Source organism: Rhinolophus ferrumequinum, chromosome 21 (genome assembly GCF_004115265.2).
Source record: "Rhinolophus ferrumequinum isolate MPI-CBG mRhiFer1 chromosome 21, mRhiFer1_v1.p, whole genome shotgun sequence".
In the NCBI taxonomy this organism is placed as follows: Eukaryota; Metazoa; Chordata; class Mammalia; order Chiroptera; family Rhinolophidae; genus Rhinolophus; species Rhinolophus ferrumequinum.
Genome location: NC_046304.1, coordinates 26,451,168 through 26,463,405, shown reverse-complemented (window position 1 = coordinate 26,463,405; position 12,238 = coordinate 26,451,168). Strand labels below are relative to the sequence as shown.

General features: G+C 35.8%; 1 protein-coding gene across 4 annotated transcripts in view; it reads left to right on the top strand.

The window, feature by feature from the left end:
* The window catches only part of CLTC (clathrin heavy chain), a 64,359-nt gene that overhangs the window by 28,737 nt on the left and 23,384 nt on the right, over positions 1–12,238 (top strand). For all 4 annotated transcript variants that reach the window (XM_033089109.1, XM_033089106.1, XM_033089107.1 and 1 more), the window contains 8 exons: positions 2,947–3,144; positions 4,967–5,167; positions 7,278–7,430; positions 7,929–8,051; positions 8,703–8,840; positions 9,061–9,225; positions 9,373–9,553; positions 10,933–11,096. In XM_033089109.1, the coding sequence (XP_032945000.1) occupies positions 2,947–3,144; positions 4,967–5,167; positions 7,278–7,430; positions 7,929–8,051; positions 8,703–8,840; positions 9,061–9,225; positions 9,373–9,553; positions 10,933–11,096 (1,323 nt within the window). The remainder of the gene's footprint in view (positions 1–2,946; positions 3,145–4,966; positions 5,168–7,277; positions 7,431–7,928; positions 8,052–8,702; positions 8,841–9,060; positions 9,226–9,372; positions 9,554–10,932; positions 11,097–12,238) is intronic.

Sequence of the window (12,238 nt, the reverse complement as noted above, 5' to 3'; positions counted from 1 at the left end):
GTCATGATTGACAAAACCTCTTCGCATCATTAATAAATAATCCTTTTTCTGTGTTTTCTATTTTAATGTAATTAAAAACATTTTACCTGGAGGTATCCTATTTTCTAAAAAATTGTTAAAACTTCAATAACAATACTGTTACTGGTCTTGCCTTTTACTAGTTTCCTCCAAATTTGTATTTTTCCCAGATACCGTGTTTCCCCGAAAATAAGACCTAGCCGGACCATCAGCTCTAATGTGTCTTTTGGAGCAAAAACTGATATAAGACCCAGTCTTATTTTACTATAATGTAAGACCCAGTATAATATAATATAATATAATATAATATAATATAATATAATATAATATAATACATAATATGATATTGGGTCTTATGTTTTTGCTCCAAAAGACACATTGTGTCTTATTTTCGGGGAAATAGGTTAGTAAACAAAGGAAATAGTAGGTATTTTTTTCCTTTGTTCTGTTAATTTCCAGGAAATGGGGTATATAGGAGTATGAAGAGGCAAATACCCGAGAGAAAGGGAGTCTTTCCCTTCCTGTCCACCCCCTACCTCAACTCCCCACCTGGTTAGGTGCTTCTCCTTTATGCCCTTAAAACTTAGGTAACCCTCCTCATAGCACATATCACAATGAGTTACAGTTGCTTGCTGAACTGCTTCAGTCACTGTTCTTCAATAAGAAAGGGGCTTTTTTGGTTCAAGTGTAGTACTACACCAGTCAGTATCTGGCACAAAAGCAACTTTAAAAATTCAGTAGCTTTCATTTATTCAGTTGCACATGTCTCGGAAAAATCAAGTTCACTTTTGGTGAAATAGGTTAGTAATAATTTAATAATCATGAAGTTGATAAGCCAGAGACCTTTTTAGTTCGACTGCTTTGCTGATGTTTTTAAGATAATGCTTCAACTGAAGTTTCTTGAATAATTTCATCAATATATTTGATATCCATAACTGATTCTGGGAACTTACTGTTTTCCTTAACTTCCCTTACAATTTTCTGTGCCAGCTGCTTTGAGTCGGGAGGTTGGGTGTTTACAGTAACCTTAGGCTCAGGGCTTTTCTTTGCTCTTTTGATCAAAGCCAACTATAGCTGGACATGTGCCCTGAAGTGTGTGGTTTCTATTGAGTTGAAAAATCAAAGGTGATCAAGATGTCATTATTGCCAATATCTAGCTTAGCTTGGTAGGACTGAGTACTTTAGAAGATACTGGAACCTTCTCTGTCCTCTGTAGATCTTAAGTACTATTTGCTAGAAATCTGTTAGAACAACTAGTGGACATTTGGTCCTGTCCAAAAACGTCCACTGAGACATTTGGTCTACGCGCAAGGTTTTGGGTATTTGGTCCTCGAAATGTGCCATTGCCAGCTAGGCTAACCAAGACAAGAAGAGTTATTATTGGCTATACAGCCACAGGACAATTATTGGACCTAAAACGTGGTAATATCTTTTCTGTATTAATCCTGTAAACTAAAAGTATTTAAAAAAAATGCTCTGGGCTATTTGTACCTAGGGACGTTTTCTGAGCATGGATGTTTTTGACGGGACCATTTGGTGTGGACCAACTAAGCTCATGGACATTTTCGTTAGGACCAAATTTCAAGTACCTTTGGTCATGGACCAAATATCTCTGTGGATGTTTTGGACAGGACCCAGTGTTCTGCAAGGGCTAGAAGAGTCTAAAAGGATAAAGATGGAACCACGGATTTGGTGTTTGGGGAAGAGTTAAGGTAGTGATCAGTAGGAAGCTTCAGAAAGTATAGTTGGAACTGGATTTGATCATTTTTCTTATTTTTCCTAGGAGGTCACCATTTAATTAAAGGTGGAGGTCAGGAATGCAAATGACTGCATATCTTAAGAAAACATGTCTTACTATGGAGTAAAATGACACATTGCAGATACAGGATGGTCTAAGTAAGCTTTGCGGATAGGGCTCTGACCTGTAGCAATGAAAAGATTTTGGAGGTGAAAATTTCTTCATTTGTCTCAAAAGGATACAGGATAGACTTTTACCTACCTTTGGTTATTGAGTTTTCAAATTGTATTCAATTCCTTTTGTTTGAGACAGAAATTTCTCATTTTCATTAAAGCTGGGGTGTATAACCAGCTCTGGTGTTGGAGAGAGGAATGGATGTGTAGTGAAGGGTGGGTTCCCTTTCTCTATGGCAATTGACAGTAGTGCAGCTTTTCGGCAAGTGGGGCAGCATTCTGTGGCAGTGACTTTTTAGGAGGACTGAGGGTGGGTAACTGTACTCCAAATACAAGCAATTAGAAATTGCTTCTTACCGATGCCAATTTATTTAGCACCTACTGTATACCTTGCATTATATTAGGTGCATGAGGATTTGGTGGTTCCTTCCCCTCAGTGAGTATATAATCTGGCTTATAGGAATGTAAATGTAATTAAAGAAAATTACTGAAAAATCCTTGTGAAAAAATCCTAGAGTTAAAAGGAATATACCTTAAACTTCTTTTTAAGGAATAAACCTTAAACTTCTACGAAACAGGTGAGTCCTAGGTTTCGTAGCTTCTTCAGAGTCATTTTCTGTAGGTTGTCAAGATTGTGTTCCCCAGGAATCTATAAACCATATAGAATTATCTTTCAGACCTTAGTTAAATGGGAGCCTTAATCTTTGATATTAACCACATTAAGAATGAACGGATGGTAGCAAAGCAATTAGAGTTTGGATAGTATGAAGTAGGGAGTTATTTATATTACAGAATGCCCATATTTTAGGAACCCCCATTGGCTTAGCACCCTTAGTTTTCTCTCTTCTGGCTTCTTTTTTGTCTTTTTATTGAACTTTTTTTTTTATGGCAATAAGAAAGCCATCACAATTTTAATACCTTTGTGATTTAGTAGTAATTAACTCTAAACAGATTTTGTATCAGTGATCTCTAAATGAACATGTTGCAACTAACTATTCATTAATCTTTACACTTCAGGTTCTGTCAGTATGTGTGGAAGAAGAAAACATTATTCCGTACATCACCAATGTCTTACAAAATCCTGATTTGGCTCTGAGAATGGCTGTACGTAACAACTTAGCTGGTGCTGAAGAACTCTTTGCCCGGAAATTTAATGCTCTCTTTGCCCAGGGAAATTACTCAGAAGCAGCAAAGGTGGCTGCTAATGCACCAAAGGTAAATGTGTATGAAAAGAAGTTGCTGTGATTAGATTAATGGTAATATGCTCTATTTCTAAGACTTAGATGTAGAACCAACTCTCTGGAGAGAAACTAATCTTCTTTTGGGTTCATTTTCCTGTAGCAGAATATGAGTTGTCAGTGCCTCTAGATTCGCTTAATTAGTTTTCTGTGCTCTGGATTTGGTTAGCTTTTTAAAACTCAGAATGTTAGAAGGATATGTAGACCTAACAAGCTATGATTTGCATAGATGTAAAAACGTTTACTTAGTTATAATACTGTTGACCTCATCAATAATATCTACCGATTATTTTTTTTTTAATGCAAAAAGCTTTGTTACCATTTGGTTCAGAGCTTGGAAGAGGGCTCCAGGGTGATTAAAAAGCTGCCTAGTAGCTGCAAGGAGAGGCTCAGGCAGAAGCCCTGACACCAGAGGGATGTCAGTGGGCCCCTCAAAGGCCACTGGGCTCCAGAGGCTCCTAACCGTGCATAACAGTGAACCTTTCATAGGGGATACTCAGCCCACTCAGCCCAGCCGGGGGGCCAGCCTGCAGAGGATAGTTAGGTGGTTGCCCATCTTATTGAGTTTCATCTCATCTAGTTTGTGACTCTCCAGGAAGTCACAGAAATAGGGGTCTATTTGGGCAGAATTCAGGGCATGCAGATCCAGTAGAGCCTGGTTCAGGTTCTTCTTTAGGACAATGGCAGCTTCCGTGGTGTGCATGGTTTTACCCCACTTGTCCTGGGACGGCTTTTGCGTGTCCTGGAAGAGGGCATGGCCATTGTGCTGGCTTTACAGTCAAGAGATTCTTGGTGCACTCTTCTCCTGAGCCAATTTGTGGAAAAAGTGGCCCGTGCACTCCAGAGCCACATCTTTGCAAAATAGAAGCCCAGAAGAGAGGTAGGTGTAGGAGGCTCTCAGATGCAGGTTAACCACTTGCACCTTTGTGGAACAACTCTGACAAATCTTGCAGCTCATGGTTGATCAGCAATAAGAGGAGCTAAGCTCAAAAAAAGGTGTTGGCTGGTCCTGGAGGCAGAGGATGACAGAAGGTGGTTCCAAAGTTTGCAACTGGAAAAGAGTTTGGAGGGTGATAGGAGGCTGGAAGGGGAGTACAGATGGGTCCGTTCTGTCCAGGCACTATTGAAGCAGAAGACAGATCCATGGTACTGCAGGGCCAGTGCTGATTGAACTGATTTTATTTGCAAACTTTGAAATTAAACAGATCACGTTCAACTTACGGTAGGAAGAGTTGTCTGAAATTAAGCTGTTTATTCTCATCACCTTTGTATTATGTTGGACTGAATTAACACTTACACCCTGACCACTATTACGAAATTTGTACTTAATGTGAACCTGGAATAATGCTAGCTCTAACAACTTTATGCTTATTCTCTTACCCATTGACATTGTAATTAGGTTGGTATATTTCTGATTCTGAATAATCACATCACATTGAACCAGAGTTGTGATGAATGTTGACTGAATCTTTACTATTCAATGAATTGAAGATTTGAAATTTGTTGTTAGTAAATGGAATCATGCTTTTAAGATTGACCTAAGAGACCCAGGGAGTTATTAGTGTGATGTTGGAGATCACCTTTAAAAGGAGTCTTTATCGTTTCTCTTTCTTTTTTTTTTTTTTTTGAAAAAATTTTTTAAAAAAATTTATTGGGGTGACAATTGTTAGTAAAATTACATAGATTTCAGGTGGACAATTCTGTATTACATCATCTATAAATCCCATTGTGTGTTCACCACCCAGAGTCAGTTCTCCTTCCATCACCATATATTTGATCCCTGTTTCTCTTTCTTAAAGGGAATCCTTCGTACCCCAGACACCATCCGTCGGTTCCAGAGTGTCCCAGCCCAGCCAGGTCAAACTTCTCCTCTACTTCAATATTTTGGAATCCTTTTGGACCAAGGCCAACTAAACAAATATGAATCCTTAGAACTGTGTAGGCCTGTACTTCAGCAAGGGCGGAAACAGCTTTTGGAGAAATGGTTAAAAGAAGATAAGGTAGGTTAACTTCTCTTAACGTACTCTTGCTTTGGTTACATTAAATACCATGTTAGCAAGTTAAAAACAGCTGCACCAAAACATCTCTATTCATTATTTACTGCTTATAGGACTAGAATAAGAGCAGACATTGCATGAGATGCATAAACTTACTTCTTTTTAAAGTGTATTTTTATAGCGTATTGAGGAAGGATATCTTTGTTTAGTTTTTGAAATGGAATCCAGGATTCTTTCTTGGTGGTTAAAACTACTAACCTGGAAGCAAATTGCTGTCCTTTTGCTTTAAGGGAAAACTTAGTGTGAGACGCTTACTTCCCTATGTGTTCATGTTTGTCAACATATGTAACACTCATTTGGACATAAGAATGTATTCCTGTCTCTCACATCCCACACTTGATATGCACAGTAGTTTCAACCACACAAATACATCTTTTCTTTCAGAACCAAGTATCATCAACATTGTGGTATTTGCTGCTAGTCACCATGTTTGGGTGTGCAAGGGAAACATGTTACTTGAAATGTAGGATCATAGATATGTTAACAAGACAGCAGGGTTGTCTAATTAGTGATAGAGATTTCTAGAGTGATTTCACAGTGTTAATTGCCATTACATGGGAAAATATTTAACTCAGTTTTTTGAAATTTATTTGAGTATGAACCTTGAAAAACTTGTTAACCAGCTTTCTTTACTGTAGAATTTCTCTATGCCTTTTATATTCAGTCAGTACTTAACTAATTTCTTTTTACATAGAGCATCTAATAGTACTGTTTTTTTAGAGCACATTATGGAAAACATTGCTTATTTGTAAGGCAACTAACAAGTGTGAACAATCCATTAGTGTTGTTATTCCTTTCATACCACTGTAAAAAACCTTTCTTCATGAAATGGCAGTACTGAATTGCCATGTTTTATGCCATTGTCAAGAATGAGGTGGTACTGTATGACGCACTTTGAGTAGTGAATAACTTTTAATGTTATTATACCTTTCAGCTTTAGTGGAATTGGTAATATTTTTTACATGACCAATTCTAAGTCCTTGTTTCTTGACCCAGCTTCTGGCAATCTTCTAGGATACTGGAGACTAGTACTTCAGAGTTGGGATGCTTAGGTAGGCGTCTTTGCTGAAGAATAGTTACTAGCCACACTAGTGAGTATTTGAGATCAGTCCTGATTGCTAAGATAAGGGAGGATGGGACAGCCAAGGTAACTGAGTTGACCTATATAACAGTGTGAAAGCTTTTCGGATATCATTACTTTTTTTTGTGTGAATGGTCATATGGAATCCACTTATAGTAAAAGGGACACTGGTCAATGCTTAATTAGTTAGTATGTTCAGTTAAGAGATACATGCTCCAATAGAACTTCTTACTTCTCAGTACTGAATATAAAAGATAAAGGCTATTCTCTGACATAACCATTAAAAGTAGAAAACTGCAGTATGTACGAACAACTCTTGTAGGGAAGCTGCTTTCCAGATTGGGCAGTTTACTAAGGCAGGTTGAATAGTACAGAGGAGGGAATCTGCGTGTATACCACCTAAAAATTCTAAAATTTTTATTTGTTTGACCTTGTGAAATTAGAGTGTCCTGCTTTACAACCTTGAATCCAAAAGTCAAGAAGTTAATGGAGCTTAGATCCTTCAGACATACAGATTATACTCTAATTTTAATAATGGTCCTTATGGTAAGCTTCATCTGGTTCCTTAATATCAAATTTTCATATGATAACATTATGTTTAAAGTTGTATTTTTTTGAAAAAATGGGAGCAATGTGGGTCTGATATCTGAATATTCTTAATAGTAAAAAGTACAAGATTCTGCTTTTTAAGTAGTTATGTTCCTAACAAGGTATGTGGTAATATTTATGAGTGTGACATCTTGGTGGGCTTTTTTATCCTTAAGTAGGATGCATTGAGAATTCTACTGAGACATTGCTGTCAATACATGATCAAGAGCCTTTACTAATCACAACCCCTGAATATTTAAAATACATTCTAGGACAATTGAGTAACTAAGTGCTTATCGTATTATTTATAGTGGAAATAGTATCATCCGCTCATTTGTAAAACAACTCATGGATTACTCAACAGTCTCTTTTTTCTTTCTACAGCTGGAATGTTCTGAAGAACTGGGTGACCTTGTGAAATCTGTGGACCCTACATTGGCACTTAGTGTGTACCTAAGGGCTAATGTCCCAAATAAAGTCATTCAGTGCTTTGCAGAAACAGGTCAAGTTCAGAAGATTGTTTTATATGCTAAAAAAGTGAGTTCAATGTAACAAATTCTCAACATAAATTCATTAAAGCATTAAAGAGAAATTAGCCTATGGAAACTCTAAGTGACTTTAATAGTACATTTCCTTACATTTTGAATTACTTGGAAAAGTATAAAAACCTATTTTAGTTCTCACATATAGAATTATATTTACTAAAAAATGGAGACAGCTACTCTTATATGGCTCATCAGAATTTAAGACGGCAGAGGCATGTTTAATCTGTTAGAACAAACTTTTGAAACATTCATCAAAAGTGAATGAGCCAATTATAAAAGTCTATGGCAAATTGTTCAAATATGTTATCACTTAAAGTATCTGTCTACTTGCCTAATATTAGCCATGGTCAAATTGAGCATCTTAAATTAAAACTGAATTTGTACTTTCACCAGTAGTTCTATATTAGTAAGATTCTCTTGTAGAAAAAAACCTTTAAATGATATAGAAATGAAACTTTGAGGCAGGATTTAAATTTTTGTCTATTTGTAGGTTGGATATACTCCAGACTGGATCTTTCTGCTGAGAAACGTCATGCGTATTAGTCCAGATCAGGGACAGCAGTTTGCTCAGATGTTAGTTCAGGATGAAGAACCTCTTGCTGATATCACACAGGTAAAGACGTTAAAATGTATTCTGTAGATGTCAATTTAAATAGAGAATGGGGGGATCTGAGTTTAAACAACTTGGAGTAGAATGGGTTAACCATTCAATTTGTAGAAATTAGAGCTCTGTCTAGATAGACAAAAAGCAAGTTGCAGAAGAATGGGCAGTAAGATACCATCTATATACAGGTTTAAAACGTACAAAACAAACTCCATCTTTAGAGATGTATATGTATTAAAAATATAAGAAATATATATGTAAATAATAAAACACAAAGGATAATTGCTGTCTCGGGGTAAGGGGAGAAGGAAGAGGTGCATATATGAAGTGGGAATCACTCCGTATTTATGCTTTTGTATATTTTAAATAGTTCATCAAGAATTTAAATCCATCAGTTTGATTGTATTCTATTATATTGTCTTGAAATATTTTGTAGTTGTTTTTCACCAGAACTGAAAGTAACTCCAGACGACAAAAATTTATTCTTAAATTATGAAGTTATGTTGCCTAATAATATTTTTTAAATCTGGGATTTGGTCTGGCAATTTTTTATATGTAAAAAAGATCATGTTTCCTTTCCTTTCGTTTACATATTACAACAGTATCATAAAGCAATTTTTAAACATCTTAAAACAATATCCTCTCAATCTTCTTTTGCAGATTGTGGATGTCTTTATGGAATATAATCTAATTCAGCAGTGTACTGCCTTTTTGCTTGATGCCCTGAAGAATAACCGCCCATCTGAAGGTCCTTTACAGACGCGGCTGCTTGAGATGAACTTGATGCATGCGCCTCAGGTACGCGTTTCCATGCTTTTGAGGCTATTCAGGGCTTCCTAGATTAAGTTACTTGGAGCTGCTGAGATGCCTATTCTTCATTTGAGAAAATTTAGCTAACATTCCTTTGTACTTTCTCGCCTTTATCAATTCACTATTGAGTCTTACATGTAATCTGGGTATAGAATGACTGATATAAATGGGCTGGTCAAATAAACTCATCCTGTTTGTGTTTTTATAGGTTGCGGATGCTATTCTAGGGAATCAGATGTTCACGCATTATGACCGGGCTCATATTGCTCAGCTGTGTGAAAAGGCTGGCCTCCTGCAGCGTGCATTAGAACACTTCACTGATTTATATGATATAAAGCGTGCGGTTGTTCACACTCATCTTCTTAACCCCGAGGTACTTCAGTTTCTTACCTAATAGATGGTGTTAGTCATGATTAATTGGTAGACTGAAAATGTGTGGTACTGAATGATAGTCGTTTCATACCACTGTTCAATGTTATTTCATTTATTTATTTGCTTCTTTATTTATTTTGTCCTCTAGTGGTTAGTGAATTACTTTGGATCCTTATCAGTAGAAGACTCCCTAGAATGCCTCCGGGCCATGCTGTCTGCCAATATTCGTCAGAATCTGCAGATCTGTGTTCAAGTGGCTTCTAAGTATCACGAGCAACTGTCAACTCAGTCTCTGATTGAACTTTTTGAATCTTTCAAGAGTTTTGAAGGTAATTAGGAGTTTGTGAGTTGTTTTTAATTAAGATAGCCAAGAGTGGCTGTATTGTTATGATTACAGGTTTGGAAATTCTGTCTTCCTACAAGCTTAATTTTATGGGACAGTGTAAGTTTTATTATGCAATAAGTGTTGTCATGCATCTTTTATATCAGGTTCTAGGGATGTGCGCTGAACAAGACTGCTTGCATATTTTATAGGCGAAACAAAGGCAGAATTTTAAGATACAAATATATGTAGTATCTTTGTCATAATTGTGTAAGATGAGAAAATACCAGTGATCAGATATAATAAAATTTCATGCTTATGTTGACAGTCCGACTCTTAATGATGGCAAATGTTTCTAACTAAGGACATTTTATGACTTGTTACTATACAACAGGTTTTCTCAACCTTAGCTCTAGACATTTTGGGGTGGATATTTTTTTTGGGGATAGGGGTGTACATGCAGGATATTTAGCAGCATCCCTTGCTTCTACCCACTAGATGCCAGTGGCATGAGCAGCACTAGTTGTGACCGCGAAAAATGTCTCTAGACGTTGCCAAATATCTCCTGGGAAGAAAATCGCCCCCAGTTGAGAACCACTGCTGTACTGAGTACTAATATAATCATTGCTGGGTGGCTCTTAGGTTCATTAGCTAAACTTCTGGTCCTCAGTTACCTTTTCTTCCCTCTTTTTGTAGTATTGCTTTCGACAGAAGGAATAAGATTTATACCAGTTTTCTTAATTTTCTCAGTTTCTGTATATTAACTAGGCACTAAATTTATACTATTCATTCAGTGCACTGGCCACATGTAGCTGTATAAATTTAACTAAAATTAAATACAATTACACATTTAGTTCTTCAGTCACACTAGCCACATTTCAAGTGCTTGATAACTACATGTGGTTAGTGGCTACTGTATTGGACAGAACAAATATAGACCATTTTCATCATTGCAGAAAGTTCTGTTGGACAACACTGCATTAAATTCTTTTCAAACTACTTTGCGCTGCATATGGAAAAATACCAGGCTATAAGGGACTTCATTTAAAATTTCTCATATGGAGTATGGAGTGATAATTAGCTTTGATATTAAGTTGCTGCTTCCTAACTATTTTTCAACTACTAAAGAAACATTGGATTGAATTTTCTGTTCTGTAGGGATTAAACTGTAAATCCATTTATTTAACTGATTACTGGACAAATTAGTATTTTTATCAAGTTTTTGAGTAACTAGTTTTTGATTTGGGAGTATTCAGTATAACAAATTTTTTTTTTTTAATTTGAGGTATAATTGACAATGGTGTTTTTTAATTGTTTAAATATTGTTCAGTTCTGTCATTCTCAAAAGTGCACCTATTCTTAATTTCAAATATTTGTTTTTTTAAGGTCTCTTTTATTTTCTGGGATCCATTGTTAACTTTAGTCAGGACCCAGATGTGCACTTTAAATATATTCAGGCAGCTTGTAAGACTGGGCAGATCAAAGAAGTAGAAAGAATCTGCAGAGAAAGCAACTGCTATGATCCTGAGCGAGTCAAGAATTTTCTCAAGGTAAGTGGTTTTGAGTAATGCATTTCGTGTTGGGTTGAAGATCAGCAGTTCTACAAGGGTTTGGTTTAAAAAAAATTTTTTCCCCTAAATGTAAAATTCTTAGCATTCACAAATTGCGTGCTGAATTATTTTTTCCAAATTTAATACTCTGTGGTTTCCTTTGAAATAGGGAAGGAAATTGGTAAGTAATACTTAAGAAAGACCATCTGTTTAAAAGAAGAAAAAAATTAGCACTGTCTCAAAGGAATTTTCTTTCTTTGACTTTAAATTTAGAAGAAAATTTTGAAAGTGGTTTTTGACTCTCAATGTCATTTTAGAATATCATTTAGGCTCCTTTTAAGTCTTAAGATCAACTTGCCCTCAGTGTCATTTTTAGGAGCCTCTATTGTATGCAAAGGGTTCTGTGATCTAAAGAACATAGGTTTATCCCTCTCATCAAATTAGCCTGACTCTAGAAACTAAATATTAATCATGTGTAATTCATAAATTGAAGGTAAGGTCAAACAAACAAACAAACCCTCAGCTTTTTGACACATGAATTTAGTTATAGAGAAGTAAGAATTGCCTGTGTTGGGATAAAGGTTAATGGTTTAAAGATTCTTAGCTCTTTAAAACATGCCTAAGGGTAGTTAATTTTGTTTAATGTTTAATGTTTAACTTAATTTTAGCTTTATTCTCATACCTGCTAGTTACTTTGTGAGGAAAAGAAAATTTTACAATTGGCAGTTGTGTATAAAAATCAGGAAAACAATAGAACATTCTGCTTATCCCTGAAATATATATTAATACATTTTACATTTATGTTATATATATGAAATGATTCCAGAGACTGAATGTAATTAAGCACTTTTTTGTCTTCTAGAAGAATTTTAGATTGAAACTAAAACCAAAATGTTTATTGTATAATTCAGTAAAAAAATAGGCTTTTCCTATGCCTACACTGTCATCATTTTTAGATAATCTACAGTTGTATCATTAGCTGATTATTCTTTTGAAGAACTTTACTACTGGAGCTCTAGATTAAATAGCTAACCCCTTGGTTTCAGTGTTATGAGACAGTCAAAGTGCTGAAGTTACCCTATATTTTAGAAAAATAAACTTTCCCCAAAAGTGTAGCTTTATAATCTCTTGGCCATTATGAA